The sequence below is a fragment of the Lotus japonicus genome, chromosome 3 (genome assembly GCF_012489685.1).
Source record: "Lotus japonicus ecotype B-129 chromosome 3, LjGifu_v1.2".
Classification (NCBI taxonomy): Eukaryota; Viridiplantae; Streptophyta; class Magnoliopsida; order Fabales; family Fabaceae; genus Lotus; species Lotus japonicus.
Window position 1 is genome coordinate 6217513 of NC_080043.1, and position 15960 is coordinate 6233472.

General features: G+C 38.0%; 2 protein-coding genes across 7 annotated transcripts; one reads left to right on the plus strand and one right to left on the minus strand.

The window, feature by feature from the left end:
* Positions 1-2020: 2020 nt before the first annotated feature.
* On the minus strand, positions 2021-10603 carry LOC130745295 (SURP and G-patch domain-containing protein 1-like protein). 6 transcript variants are annotated; one of them, XM_057597476.1, is made up of 9 exons: positions 10436-10557; positions 9051-9477; positions 7811-7937; positions 7602-7708; positions 3619-3786; positions 3239-3373; positions 2939-3112; positions 2494-2672; positions 2021-2401 (listed from the first exon to the last, which is right to left on the minus strand). In XM_057597476.1, exons 2-9 carry the CDS (start codon positions 9433-9435, stop codon positions 2375-2377), a joined length of 1302 nt encoding a protein of 433 aa, XP_057453459.1. In that variant the 5' UTR covers positions 9436-9477; positions 10436-10557; the 3' UTR covers positions 2021-2374. The 6 variants fall into 6 exon arrangements, with proteins under 6 accessions (XP_057453459.1, XP_057453455.1, XP_057453457.1 ...); XM_057597472.1 differs by having other exon boundaries at positions 10313-10479; XM_057597474.1 differs by having other exon boundaries at positions 9051-9493; positions 10313-10479.
* Positions 10604-12554: 1951 nt separating this feature from the next.
* On the plus strand, positions 12555-14043 carry LOC130745296 (DNA damage-repair/toleration protein DRT100-like). Its single transcript, XM_057597477.1, has one exon. It carries the CDS (start codon positions 12613-12615, stop codon positions 13705-13707), a length of 1095 nt encoding a protein of 364 aa, XP_057453460.1. The 5' UTR covers positions 12555-12612; the 3' UTR covers positions 13708-14043.
* Positions 14044-15960: the final 1917 nt, after the last annotated feature.

The following is a 15960-nucleotide window of genomic DNA, read 5'->3' on the forward strand; positions in this document are numbered from 1 at the left end:
ACATCTGTCTTTTTCAACAAACCACAATTCCCTTTAAAAAAAACACCCACAATTCACCTCCTTCTCTCTTTTTTTTCTTTCTGCAACAAACAACGACAATTAGCTTTCTTGATGCTGGAATTTCTACCTAAAGTATTGTGCATGCAGAGAACAAAAGTGGATGAGAGTTGCAGAGTGAAAGAACAAGAATGCAGAAACTAAGATTTCCAGCTTCGGTCAGATCCGATTTTGGGAGAGAAAATCGATTTTGAAGAAACCACCCACAGGCCGCTACCCCTGCTTCACTCACCCTCACCCACATATACAACCCTCTTCACAGTTCACTCACCCTCATCCTCCTTCACCCAATCACCCTGCTTCACCTTCACCCAATTTTGCCCTTTCTCTCTTCTTTTTTTGGACCCAAATGCTTATCTGGTCCAAAGAAAAAAAAATTATTTCCTTTGAGCCTGGGCAAGGGCCCAGGCAAGCCAGGTGGTGAATCCGCCCCTGACGAGAACGCAGAAAGATTAAGATGTTTACTAGCTCCAGTTGTAGCAACAACTTTTGTTTATGTTCACATGCATATCGTTAACTTAGATTACACTAATAAGAAACCTTTAGTTCAAGTTGATGCCAAAGCTTATATAACTGATTATTCAAGCTGTTGCCTAATGTCCATGCATCCACTGATCCTTATTCCTTAATATTGATGTGTGACTGTCTCTAAAAGCAACAAAGCTAGAAATGTTTTGAAGCTTTTTATATGTCATGACCTCTGATTATTGGTCGATTTTAGCTATTTGCAAAAGTAAATTCTCCTGGCAGAACAACTTGCAAACTTTTCAACTAATTTACCAGTGACTGGATATATGCTTTTTGATTAGGCAATAATTATTAGTTTCATTTTGTCTGTTCCCCAACAAACTTTCCATTCACTTATTTCTCATTTTAACCTACCGCACTTTATAGGTAATAAAACAAGAGGAAAATCATTATTAGTACATATATCTCTTTGTTTTTGTTTTGTCCCTCGCACAAATAGAATTATAGGAAAAAGTATGACACAATGACGCTCAAAATCTTTTCCCATCATACACCATGCTTGAATTTCAATAGTGCCTAGTTGTTTGTTTGGGAATTAACAGGCAAGGGTGCAATATGTGCTAAGCAAGAACCAACTAGTGGGTGTTCAGTTCCATGTCGATGAAGTTCAAACATGGAACCACGATTCAACCTAAGGTGATTTAGTTTGATATGGAAGAGTGGCTGAATAAAAGGATTTTTTTCTAATTTATAAAAAAAATTAAATGTGCGTGAAAATTCCAGGTGGGGGAAGATAATTTAAGTGCCACCTGAGAGGCAGGTCCCGCATGGATTTGATTTCTAAACTTTGCTAAAGTCATTTGGCCTTTGGTGGTTCAAGAGGTTACTGGGTTTCACTTAAGGAGTTTATGGCGAGGTGTAACGGCGATGGCGACTCAAAGGGTGATCGGAGAAACGATGATGACTCGATGAAGGAGGCAACATCACTATTTAGGTGGTTGGAGGCTAGGTTTTTTGGTTTGGCTAGCAAGGGAGGATAGAGTGGGTCGGTTTGCATCTAGTAAGGAAGAAATATTGTAGACCATAATAGAGAGGGAGGTTGGGACAAGATTTGGTTTGTCGGAGTAGAAGGTTTTGCTCACGATGGCTAGTGTTGCGATGACGATTGAAATGAGGTGTGGTTTGTCAAAGATCCAATAATAGTGGTGATGACCCCTGTATTATTGACAATTATTGATTTTAGTCTTTTTTCTACTTAAACCCCCCTGTGAATTCGAAACAGATATCTCAATCTCTGAAAACTAAAATAACAAATAAATTACATTCAAAATGGGAAAATACTAAACTTTTTAGGTATGACTATTAATCCTCTTTCAGGAACTTCAGACCAAAAGAAAAAAATTCAGGAATTCAACTGAAAAACAAGATACTAAAGTTAATGATTTTCAATAATACAGATACCTAAAAAATTTACTGCTACAAAACTAAACCAATAAGAAGTTAACAACCGAATATTATTGGAGTGACTAGAATATCAAAGCGCACCGCGCAATAGCTAAGTCGAAAAATTGCTAAGCAACTTGAAATGAACAAGCTTTCAGGCTCAAGAGTGCCAGTGAAAGATAACATATTCCGAAGCCCAACAGTGAAAACATTACCTTCGTTTGCTAACTTGTGGTCGATAAACCACAACCATATCCCTACCCTCCAATAATACAAGAAAAATATCATGTTCAACATATGCAAAACCTATCATAAAACATAAATGTTTACAAAATCCTGTTAGCCTATTACCACATCAATCCATATCTCCAACAATGAACATGGCACAAGGCTTCATTCGTGATGTTCAGTAATACGCCTTGCGAGGATTGTTCTGTAAAAACAAAACAATTACAACATGAGAACAGGTTAAGTAACTCACCGTGTCACCACTGCAAAACGGTTCAGAATAGAGAGGTCATTTACCAGAGGATTGGGTCTGTGACGGTAGCCAAGCATCATGCGCTTTTTGTACTGCTCATATATGTCATCTTCAGAAGTCACCTCCCCAGGTTGGACAGCACCTACTCCCAAGTGATCTTTCTTAACATTTCCCGCCATGATAGGATCCGAAATACCCTTCCTGGAGCCGCCTAAACCCTCACCTGGATATAAGATTATAATAATGGTTAGCAGTGCAAGATATCACGGATATATAAATTTATAAATATCACATAAATGTAATTATCATGTAATAGTCTTCAATAATATATAACAAATTATTTAAATCAGACAAGGCAAAAACTTGAAGCAAGTTCTGTAGTTACATTCCATATCAAAAGGCAAATTTTCTTAAACATGCTAACATAAAATGCATTAATGATTCATTAATCCTCTTGAAAGGCATAAAACTGAGAAAAGTATACAGCACCTTCTTTCCAACCCATTTTTGATAGAAGCTTGTGGCCCACATTATCCGCCTGGATTTTGGCCTTCTCTGCAGTCTCCTTCAAAACTTTCTGTGCTCCAGCATCATTACAGCTAGCCATGAACTTCTCAAGTTCTTCAAGGGGAATATAATCACCCATATGATGGCCTTTCTTCCCTGAATCCAAAAGGAAGCAATCATAAGATTACTCCATTGAAACAAAGACTAGAATTCAGACCGTTTTAACTAAAATGTATCCAGGACCAAGAAACACTCGGTCACGATTGCACTCAAAATTTGTACCTTGAAGAGAAGCAGGAGGGGGCATCTCATCTTTTGACTGCTTAGGTTGTTTTGACCTTTCTTCCCGTGCAGCTTTCTTCATGTAGAACTCCATTAGTGCTAAAGAATCAGCATTTGATGATCCACTGGGCTCAGCTGCAACAGATATATAAAAATGCATGCGTCAACAAAAAAGTTACACACAAAACCTATGAGAAGATTTTCTAGAACTGAAACAGTCCCTATATCTCCACATCTTTTAAATGCAATGCAACTAAGCAATTTTGAATCAACCAAACCTTGATCTAATTCAAAATGACAGTTAAATGCCAGATTAAACAGATGAATCAAAGAAGAAAAATACAAAACCAAATCAACCCTGCTGTATATATATCCCTTACCAGAGCTTACAACTGATAATGCTTGCACTGAAGATCCCGAAGTTCTTGGTACATCACCACTTTCATATAAAGCAGAAGCAGGGATTTGGTAAGTTGGCCGCTGCTCAGAAGACCTCTGAGGACCATTTGCTGGTCTGGAAGACGATATGCTTGTACCCAGTGGCGGAACTAGAAAAAATATAATGAGGGGGCTAAATTAAAATAAAATATTAAACATAAATTAAAGATTTTTATTTCGAATGGACTTATATAGACATATATACATAAAAATTAATGACTAAACTAAATTATATACTTATTGAAAATTTATTATAAGTTATACTAATAATATTCTTTTAGTTATTAGAGAAATTTATATATTAATGTTATGCTCTAAGACTATTAGCTTTTCTTTGTACCAAAAAAAGACTATTAGCTTTCCTCTTGCAATAAAATAATATTTTAATTCTTGCACTAATTAATTGTACAAATTTACATACCTAGAAAAAACACAAACAAGCTTGTCAAAATGGAATATAATTAAAAAATGGCTTGGGCAGGAATTGAAGACGCTACCTACCAGTAATACAGCATGAGTAACAACCATTGGGACAACACACATCATATAAAATATTATGCGTAGGTACATATATATACCAATTAAAACGTGACCTATGGGGGGCTGCAGCCCTCCCCTGTCTCAACATGGCTCCGCCACTGCTTGTACCCCTTATAAATTGAATTGTTCACCATTACACACCAAGTTCAAATAAACCCACGTCAAGAGAAAACAGAAAGCATATTCCAGGGACCAGAGAGAGCCAGGGAGCCCAATTAAAAAAATGCTACCGAATATAGTACAACCATGGCAACTCTTCACATATCTACATATTGGCAGGTGAAAGAAGCATGAAATATGGCTACTGATTCAAGCATCAACCCATACCAATAAAATCATTGCAGTTATTACAAATAACTCTTAAAAAATGTGAAATTATAATTTTCTTCATGATGAGACATCATTGACTAGGAAGCCCAATAATGTCACATATTAGCGGTTTAACCTCTCACAGATTGTAAAATAATTCTGAGAACATGGTTATATCTTATCCATAGAAGTCATAATAGGGATTGTGACTGTAGTCAAAGAGGGGGGGGGGGGGGTGTTAATCGTAAATCACAAAAGCATAGGATTTAGCAAATATATATGCTTATAAATTCATATGTATGCATATAAAATAGCATAAATAACAAAGAAAAAAAAAATACTTTCTGGTGTGATTATGGAGGCAACTAATCTGACTATTATGCCATGATTAAGCCAGAAAAAGATAACATATGAGATTTTAATCGCCCAGGGAACCATTAGTCACATAATTAAGCGATTAAGCAATTTTAGTCGCGATCTTGACTACTATGATCTTATCTATCAAATTATTTAAATCTTGTATGTTGCAATAACTGTCAGATTTCTTGCCCACAATGAGACTGTTGAATATCTGTTAAGATTTAGTTTATTATTAGTGCTATCTCATAGAGATATAGTTAAGATTTGTTTATCTATTTTAGATTAGTATCTATTTAAATAGAGATAATATCTATTTAAATAGATATAGGTTGAGATAGATTTAGTTTGTTTTAATCTCTTTGTTAGTCTATATATATATTGTAGTCTAGTCAAGTATTATGAATGAAATACAAGTATTATTTTATCAAATTCAAGTTGGTATCAGAGCTAGTTTTGATCCCTCCGCTGTGAGGGGGCTCCTCCCCCGTGAGCCCCCTCATGGTGACTTTCCAAATCTCTTTGGATTTATTTTTCTTACTTTGCTTCCGCTTGTTAGTTCTAGCCGTTTTCTTACGGCCTCGTTTCTTTCTGATTATGGCTCCCTTTCTCTTGGAACCCTAGTAATGTTCAACCACTATCAAATCAACGGTCGGTTCGCTGTGCCGCCTTCCCAGCCATCGTTCGTGATGCCGCTTCCACAGAAAGGTTCGCCATGCTCTCTTGATTCTGTTCCAGCGGTCGGTTTCTCCATATCTGCCCTTCTTGCGTGTCGTTTGTGGCCGTGACTCGTGTTAAAGTGTCTGAACCATGCTACTGTGGAATTCTGTTACTGTGGTTTTTGCATCTTTGGGTTTCGTTTGCAAGTTGTTGATGGAGCAGTGGTTTGGTGGACAGTAGTTATCACTTTTGGTTACTCTTGGTAGTCTAAACTAGGACTTAAAACTACAATTGGTGTAGTTGTGGCAAGACACATGGTGCCCTCACGCTTGTTCTCTTTCCTTTTTGCCCACATGTTCTCCAGATTCTAAGAATTTCAGTTCTCGGTTTTTGGCGGTTCTTGCCCAGAACCGGTCTTCCTCTCCTCCCTGTTCCATTCCAGAAGTCCATTGGTCCAGATTGGCAGCAAGGAAGTATGCTCGTATTACTCAAAAACTTGTTTCAACGCTAAATTTAAGGATCTTAAGATTCAGAACATGGTTGGCTCTAGTTTCTTGTTTTGGTTTCTTGTTTCTTTGATGGCACAGTGTGGTTTTGGAGTTGGAAAAGATTTTTGCTCTCTATTAAAGTGCAGAATTGGTTTTGCATTGTGTGGTTTGTTGGTGTATAAATTTTGGACTATTATTGGGAATATCTCTCTCCGGCAGCAGCGACTTCTCAAGTTAATTATATTTGTTACAAGCTATGCATATGACATATATGCTCTAGCTTGAGGGGAGGATCTGGATATTGTTAAATCTTAATTATATTTGTTACAAGCTATGCATATGACATATATGCTATAGCTTGAGGGGAAGTGTTAGGTATTGTTAAGTATCTTAGAGACTACAGTCAGCCACCGCCGCCGGATTCCAAGCCACGCGCCTCCCATCTCTCTGCGTGTGAAGTCCACGCGCCGCTATCTCCGCTTCTTTGTTTTCGCTGGTCCTCTTTGTGTATCAGCCAGATTGCGCCGCTCTCTCCGCTGCTTTGTTCTCGCTGGTCCTCTTTGTGTATCAGCTAGGTTTGGTTTTAAGGATCCTCTGTTTTGACGTGTGTTGTGCCATCTCTCATTGTTGGCCAAGTTTGGTTTGGTTTGGTTTGGTTTGGTTTAGTTTGGTTTGGTTTGGTTTGGTTTAGAGTTTTAACTCTGTTTTGACGCTCAGGTTCCGCATTGGTTTTTGAGACTTGAGTTGTTGTTTGCGTCTCATTGTTCGAGATGCTCTTATTATATTGATCTTGGCTGACTTTATGCAATTTGGTTTTGAAGGTGACAGTGTCACCTTCGTTTGTTTTGTCTCGATTGTTTGGTTTGTTGGTTTTAGGGCTTCAGCTGCGAGTTGCGCTGGCCCACTCTCTAATGTTTGAGAGTTGTCTGTGTCAAAGTTGACACCATTGTTTGTCTTAGAAGCCATCAATCGATCGACCTCAAGTATGTTTTATTTCTGTGTGGTTGTTGTTGGTGAGTTGTTGCTTCAGCCTTGTTTTGTTTTCGGGCGTATTGTTGCTGGTTTTTCGCCCTTGTTTGCTGGCTCAGCTACCCTACGACACTCCAGAAGAATTGGTTTTTGTCTTGCATCAATTTCAGCCAGATCAAGTATGAGAAGTTGTTTTTTGCCGCCAAGGATTTACTAGAAGTTTGAAAGTTATTCAATTCAGAGATTCGCCAAGACCGTCATTATTAAGGGATATCTATTAAGATAATTTTCTTCTTGGGTTAGATTTGTTACAAGCTTAAAGCTAAGTAAGCTTTAGCTTGAGGGGGAGTGTTGAATATCTGTTAAGATTTAGTTTATTATTAGTGCTATCTCATAGAGATATAGTTAAGATTTGTTTATCTATTTTAGATTAGTATCTATTTAAATAGAGATAATATCTATTTAAATAGATATAGGTTGAGATAGATTTAGTTTGTTTTAATCTCTTTGTTAGTCTATATATATATTGTAGTCTAGTCAAGTATTATGAATGAAATACAAGTATTATTTTATCAAATTCCAAACTCATAACAAAAACTAACCATAATGAATTGCCTGTGGTTCCCTATACTGCAAAAGGGTCTTTTCCTCTTGTCCGAGCCTATATTCATAATATTTGTAGTCAGCACATCGTTCATCAAATAAAAACCTGCATGTTAAAACAAACAACACATATTTACATTACATTCGAAACTAGGAACATTAAGCAAAAGATCAAGGCAACATAGTTATGAGTTCACTCTAAACATACTTGAAAGGTGTATCGCCAGGATTTTTTTGGCGTGTAACATCCTCAAATTGCCTTCCGTTTTTTGCCACAAAACTTGCTAGTTTGTCAGCAACTTTCTTCACAGTAGGATCACTAGGTGAAGGAGGTGCTGCATATCACTTATAAAACTTATTAATACCGAGAGCATGAACAAGGGAATGGAAATTACTCTCGTAGCAGGCGTGCCAATACACCATTCTTGATAGGTACATGAGGAATAAGCTGCATTCATGATACAAAATATTCAAGACACTTTCTCCTCTTTGCTGAATGCCACTTCACTTAGCAAAGAAGGAATATACCGATTACCCCTTCAGTAATGAAACTGAGCTTAACGTAGAGGAAGGCTCTACTTTATACGAGAAGATAAAGGATGCAAAAAGCAGTGTGAAACTGTGAATGCAAATTGTATGTCTCATTTAGCTGAGGCAACCAACTTCAATCTTCCTTCAACTAAATGCCACTTCACTTGGCAAAGAAGGAATATACTAATTACCCCTTCAGTAATGAAACTGAGCTTAATGTAGAGGAGGACTCTACTTTATAGTTTATATGAGAAGAAAAATGGAAGCAATAAATAGTATGAATGCAATTGTATGCCTCATTTAGCTGAGGCAACCAACTTTCAATCTTCCTTCAACTAAATCAAGGAAGTTCAGTACATGATTCACAAAGACACCCAAAAAGACAACTGATTTTTACTCTTCGTCTACTTAGGCTGTATTTGGAAGATCTTATTTGAGCTTTACCTTATAGCATATACGTTAATGCAAATGTCTAGGCAAGCTTATGAAAATAACTTATGACCTACCTATAAATTATTTTGATCTTATTTTCATATGTTAGTTCATGAAATGCTATCAGAGCCTCTATGACAAAGTGGTCTAGAGTTTGATCCTTGATGTGTCTATAATTATTCTAATAAAAAGTTGAATAAAAAGCACAAGGTAGGTAGGTTGTCTATGCATTGTCCACGCTTCAAGCCCATTGGGCTTTTGCATGAGGGTGCATGTAAGAAATATAATATTAAACCATTCATGCGTTATTTACCCAATAGCTTAAACTTTTGGGATAATTACATCATGACACACTACATGGATCACAACATAGAACCATTATTTGATTATTTTACTTGATAATTCCTCCCTCATGCATTTGATGGGAAATAGAATACTAACCACAAACCAAACATGTGCATATAGCTTATGTGAGAAGTAATTACCAACATCAAGTGGTCTTGATGATTGCTCAGCATCATCATCCTGACCCAACTTTTGCCGTTTCGACGGTGCGTCATTTGAAACATCCCCGGCATTAGTTTCTTCTTCATCCTCATCAGTCAACTTAATAGGGGGTGGAACTAGCTTTGATTTTTGCTTTAAACTGAAAGCAAGTTTGCCACTAGAACCAGCCTGGGAAGTTTTTCGTGCATCAGTAGCCTTACCAATGGAAGGATTAGGAGTCAGCGGTCTAGAAACAACTTTAATTGGTTTAGAATCCTCTAATTTGGTATTCTTCCCCTTCCCCTGCTCTTGTTGAAGCTGCTTGAACCTCGCCATGAACGAACCATCATTAACAAAAAGGCTATGAGGTGGTCCCTTATCCATTAGATAACAGCCAAGAGAAATGGTGTAGCTTACAGCAACTCACTGTTTGACAAGCAAGCTAAAAAGATTTTCAGATGATGCAGTTAAATTTAAAGTCTGACTGAGTTTATTTCGTTCTGATATATGATGTCATTTAAAACTTACAAAAAGAATGTAGTGTTGTATATTAACAATTAATGCCCTAATAAAGAGTACAGATCACAAACAAAAAAATATGAATTTCAGACCAGAAGTCATCCACAACAAAACCCTGCTTAGAAGTTAGAACACAAACTGATAATAACTCAAAAGCAAATTCTAAAATGTGAATGCTCCTAAGTCATTTTATCTAAAACAGTTTAACTGATAATGAAAATGTAAAACTTCCAGGCCAATTTAAACTAGCCAACATTAAGCTTGCATCCTTGCTACTTCATGTAAAAATACCAACTTTTTTCTCTGCCTTTGTAATCATTGAGCACATGTGTCATGACCTAAGTTTCATTACCTAAGTGTCATCAAATTGGCATACAATAACATGCCATTACCTAACTTTCCCCTGAAATCTTCAGATGAAAATCAACCTTGAAAAAATTCCAATACCCTATAAAGTAAAAGTTCATGTAAATTCATATGAAACCATAAAAACCAATCAAATCCTAGACCAGATCCTACAAACCGAGAAATCCTAAAGCAAAAGCTACCTACAGGTGAATTCATATGATAATAGAGTGAAAATTTGCAAGCGATGAAGTTGATTGAATCAAACCCCCAATCGATTCGTACAATATGATCCCGAAACAAAACCCTAAAAATCAATGTCCACACTCTCTCAAAATTCTTCAAGAGAATTACATCAACTAAGGAACAACAGAGGAAAGAAGAACGAGAGATAAACCTAATGACGTTGTTCTCTGTGAAATTTGATGCAATCGATGATGATTTGGATAAAAATCTGTGTTTGATGAACAACAACGATGGAGAAGCAAAGAGGGTTATCGATGAATCATGAATTGCTCACCGTTTCGTTGAATGAAGCACAACTTTTATTGGATGTTAATATGTTATCAATGGCCAAAAACAAATAAAGGGAACAAAAAAGAGTGAATAGTATATTTGGTCCTTGAAGTTGTAGTGTCATCTACTTTCATCCTTGGGTGTCAATTTGGTTCCTGAAATTGTGTATTCAGGCTCAATGTAATCCCTGCATTAAAAATTTAAATATATCTCCTTTAACCACTTCCCTCTCCTTTCACCCCTTGTTTCTCCTCCTTCACCACCACTACTCACCCGCCTTCTCCTACCCCCTTTCTCCCTCCCTCCCCACCGCTGCCCCTCTATTCCTCCGCCTCTTTCCCACCTTCCTCTACCTTTCGCACCGTCTGAAGGACGATATTGATGTCGCATTGAGTTATGTAGGTAGAGACAGACATCAACATAAACACGAATGTCGCTTTTAAGTCTGGTGAACTTGTGGGTTTATGGTGGCTCGTAAGTTCGGGGAGAGACTCTTGCTTATGCTTTGGCTAAAGAATATGGGACTTTGTTGATAGTGTTGGCTGAAACTCTAGTGCTGCGGTGGACTATATCTTTATCTTTGGAGCTTGTCTTTCGTGATGTTGTCTTTGAGATCACATATAGTGTCGTGCTACATGGAGTGTGGACGTGTTCGCATTCAAATGTGTCTTATTTGACTTCTAGTGTTCGTGGTTGTATTTATGCATTCCAACATTTTTAGTTCATTTCAAATTTTGTTAGGCGTAGAAAAATTAATTTAACTGTTGATTTTATGACTAAGTTGCACTTTCAACACGTTATTTTATGTGGATTGATGAGTGTCCGGATGGTTTAGTTAGTATTCTTATCTATGCTCTTCTTTGTCCCTAAGGGTAAGTTCAAGTGGTAAGAGCTACGAAACATAACAGTTAGAGAGGAATGAAAGGTAAAGAGTTCAGGGTTCAACACGGAGGAGAGATTAATTTATAAACATTCCTAACAACAACATTTCCCTAGAAAAAAAAACTTATGTTTCTTCTTTGATTAAGTGATAATGAGCTCATTTCCTTTCTAAAAAAATCATGTCATATCACTTTTTTTATGGATTGTATAAGGGCACCATCCCGTTAGTTGTTTTACATTTTTCACCCTATAGCAAAGCAAATTCTAATGATGACCACAATCTGACAAATATTATGTCCATCATAGATTTGGGCAGGGTGATGAGATTTTTCGGCGCCAACCATGATTGGCCATAAGAACTTTTTACTAGCATGTAATAATACTAATTTACAACCCACTCAAATAAAGAAAGTCTATAACCTGAAATCACTGAATTCAGGGAAATTCACCGAACGCAAAGAGCCGTTTCATCATAAAATCCTAGACATCAAATGTGATAATCATTGAGATAATAAAGTTCAACAGACACATCAATAATCATAGAGACGCTGCACATAGCAGCATATATAGTACAGTACAATATATATATAAAGAACAAAAATTGAACCCAATTAAATTTTTTCAATAATATAATTCTAGACGGATTCATCTGCTAGATTGCATTATTGCAACCCCTCTGCTGCTCTCATCAAGGTGATTAAACGGCTGCTTAGTAGCTTTGATCAAGTCTTAGTAAAGCGTACATATAGAGAAGCAAATGGAGTTATGTTGACTCACTAGCTATGAATTGTAATACTCTTGTAGTCTTGTCTGTTTAGTCTCTTTCTTTGTTTGTTCTTGTAATACTCTACTTAGAGGGTAGTTTTGGACTTTAAGCCCGTAGAAAGTAAAAAAAAAAAAAAAACAAAGTATTCCCCTAATTAATTTTTTTTGAAATTCTCCTTAAAGTTGTTATCATTGCTAATTTGCTATTATGACTCTCAGATGCTTAATTAAGCTAATCCCAACATATGCATGTTGATGTTGCATGTGCAAACCACTCAACTATAACAAAAACCCACGTTACATTGTTTTTTCCTTTTCTCTAAACTCTTTATCCATAGTTGTTTAGGCTGAGTTACCGTCCAATTTTTAAAATATTAACTAACACACCACACCACCATCAGTAACCCAGTATTTATGTACCGCAAAAGTAGTTTTTATTCACCAAACCACGTGTATATAAACCATGCAGACTCACCTTCATTGCAATATTGCATTTGCATCTGCATTCAACACAAACGACACAAACACAACCACATGGCTTCCTCACTCTCCTTCCTAACTCTGCTTCTTCTCTTCGCCGTTATCTCCGCCGTCAAGTCCTGCCCGCCGTCAGACCTGGCAGCACTTACAGCCTTCAAAACTGCCCTGACCGAGTCGTCATCCCTCGGCATTTTCAAAACCTGGTCAGGCAACGACTGCCGGAGCTTTTACGGCGTCGCCTGCGACCCCACCACTGGCCGCGTCACCGATATCAGCCTCCGCGGCGAGTCTGAAGACCCCATCTTTCAAAACCGCTCCGGTTACATGACCGGAAAACTCTCGCCGGAGATTTGCAAGCTTGACAGCCTCTCCACCCTCGCCGTCGCCGACTGGAAAGCCATCTCCGGCGAAATCCCTCCCTGCATCACCTCACTCTCCTCCCTCCGAATCCTCGACCTCACCGGTAACCAAATCTCTGGTTCGATCCCCGCCGACATCGGGAACCTCCGGCAACTCACCGTCATGAACCTCGGCGACAATGCCATCTCCGGCGAGATTCCAGCTTCAATTGTCAATCTCGCCGCACTCAAGCACCTAGACCTCAGCAACAACCGAATCGCCGGCGAGTTGCCCTGCGATTTCGGAAAACTCGGTATGCTGAGTCGCGCGTTGCTGAACCGTAACCAACTCAGCGGTTCAATTCCGGAGTCGGTGCTGAATATGAAGCGGCTCGCAGATCTGGATTTATCGTCGAACCGGATAACCGGTTCGATCCCGGTCAAGCTTGGAAAAATGCGGGTTCTTTCTACGGTAAAATTGGACGGTAACTCTATGTCGGGTCAAATACCTCCCACTTTGTTGAGTAACTCGGGTATGGGTATCCTGAACCTGAGCCGAAACGGGTTTTCCGGTACCATACCCGATGTTTTTTGGGTAAAGTCCTATTTTATGTCCCTTGATTTGTCGTATAATAACTTGACGGGTCAAATACCCGGTTCGCTATCCGCAACCAAGTTTATGGGGCATTTGGATTTGAGCCATAACCATCTCTGTGGAACCATCCCAATCGGGTCACCCTTCGATCACCTTGACCCGGCGTCGTTTAGTTACAATGACTGTTTGTGTGGAAACCCATTAAAGGCTTGTTGATGGGTAACCCGAGAAATGGATCGGGTTGTGGGTAGTGAATATGAAATGATCCAAAGCTGTGATGTTTTTACTGCAGTGAAGCTAAAGTGTGATTTTAATTTTCAAGATTTGATGTAATAATAGTATAGTTTTTGTCATGTGATTGTAGTATAATATCTAGTGCTAAAGTGGAAATGGACAAAAAGTACTGCTGAGCAGAAGCATGTGATATTGCTTGTGCGTACATGTGCATACAGGAGAGCATAGGTCAAGTAAGCTCTGAATGTTCTTGTGTTGCATGTGAGTTTTCAGAGGTTGATAACGTGAAAGATTTGGATTGTGATTCCATTTGGTTGATTTCGCTTTTCATTCTATGACCAAAGTCCATTACCATCATGTTTTAGAAAATTTTATAATTTGTTAGCCATGAAAAGTGTAGAAAACTAAGGAAATGGAAAAATAAATTCGTTGAAGATGTGTGGAGAACATCAATAATGTTTTTTATGAGTATCTTAGTTTGGATTCTCGTTGAACTCAACATATATCTACGTTGAAACTAATGTGTCAAGTTTTAGTTTCTCTGATCTCATATTAAACTCAACATGACAAATTCTTGTTTTTACATTGGTTGTTTGAGATATGTGAAATCTTGTTTTCATTGACATAAGCACCATAGTTTCCATTATTGTGTCCTTGACTAATGAAGGGAGGTGTGTGAGCACGCGGTTTCCTCTAAGGCTCTAACCTTTTTTTCCTATATCCGGCACGGTGAAGCATAGTACAATGCCAAAGGAGGCCTTCAATAGTGTAGTTTCTTATGATTCTTCTCCCTTTGGGGAAGGATCGGGCAAGAAGGTGATTTTGTTAAGGAGCCTTATTTGGGTGTTAATGGGGGAATGAGTTTTTCCTTGATGAAGAGGATATGTGGGAAAATCTTGATGACGAGAGTGATTTAGAGGTTTTGAAGATGTTGTTGATGGCTTAAGGAAGCTGAATCTAGGTTTGGATCTTCTTTGCCCTTAAATTTCTATTTGGCAACAAGAGAAGCGTAGGGTTTGTAAACCTTGGAGACATGTAGTGATAGTCAAGTTACCAGGGATGAATGTGGGCTTGAGATTATGCAATTTTGGTTGGTAAGGATGTGGCAACCTAAGCATCACATGGAGGTGGTCGATCTCGAAAATGACCATTTCTTAACCTGTTTTGATAGCTTGTAACTATTTATCTATTCAAATACGTTTAATATGTAAGTCAAAATCATATACAATAGCATTAGCGAATTAGATTAATATTTAATTTATCGGCATACGTATATGTAAAATCTTAAAAAAGATTGTAAAGTATAAAATCGCAACAAGTTATGATCTATAGCGAAGATTGGACAATAATAGCAATCACAAAAGCCAAAACACCTAAAGAACTAAACAATTTTGAAAATCCCATGTATCTAGTAAGGCTAAACAGGATCCCAAACACAAATCTAATTCCAACAAAATCTTTTTGCTCAAAAACCTCAACAACATGAATGTATGCTTCAAACCCAAACAAACAACACCTGTCAAAACTTAAATTGAACACCAATCAACCATTTGTAAAAAGCCTCCATTTTGGTACGAAATGCAGAGACAGGTTCAACGAACCTCGACGTCAAACTCCTCTAGAGCAAGAAGGCCACCATCGTTGTGAGTGACAATCGAGGGACCTTGAACTCGCAGTCGTTGTGATAGAGAAAGGTCATATTGGATGTTTTGTTGCACGCCTTCGTGAACGTCACTTTGGAAGGGGAATTATGACCTTGGAGCGCCGTCGTTGACGGAGAAGTCTCCCTATTCAGACTGTTGTCGCTAAGGAGGTTCGGCCTTGTGTCGCCAAGCCTACACTGTCTAACTTGTGGTCTTCTTTAGGGTTTATAAAAACAGGGAAAAAGAGAGGTACTCCACGGAAAAGCCTGCCACTGGAAACAACAATTGTCGCGACAACAGAACTAGTGATGAAGAAGAAGATTATATCCTAGCCAGATCCTGAGTCTTTTAGAATCTCTTCATCACTCTTCACAAGCACAGGGTTGTCGCACACACGCTGATCTCCAGGAGATGTAGATGTCGTTCCATAACCTGCTAGGGAACAAGAAACCCTAACAAAGCCATAGCCCATTTTTCCTAAAAGAACCTAATAATTCGAAGAATGTATTAGGATTTTTTCCCATCTGTTTTAGTTTTAATTTTAGGTGTACTCCAATACATTTTTTAAAGTTAAATCCAATAAATTTGTTTC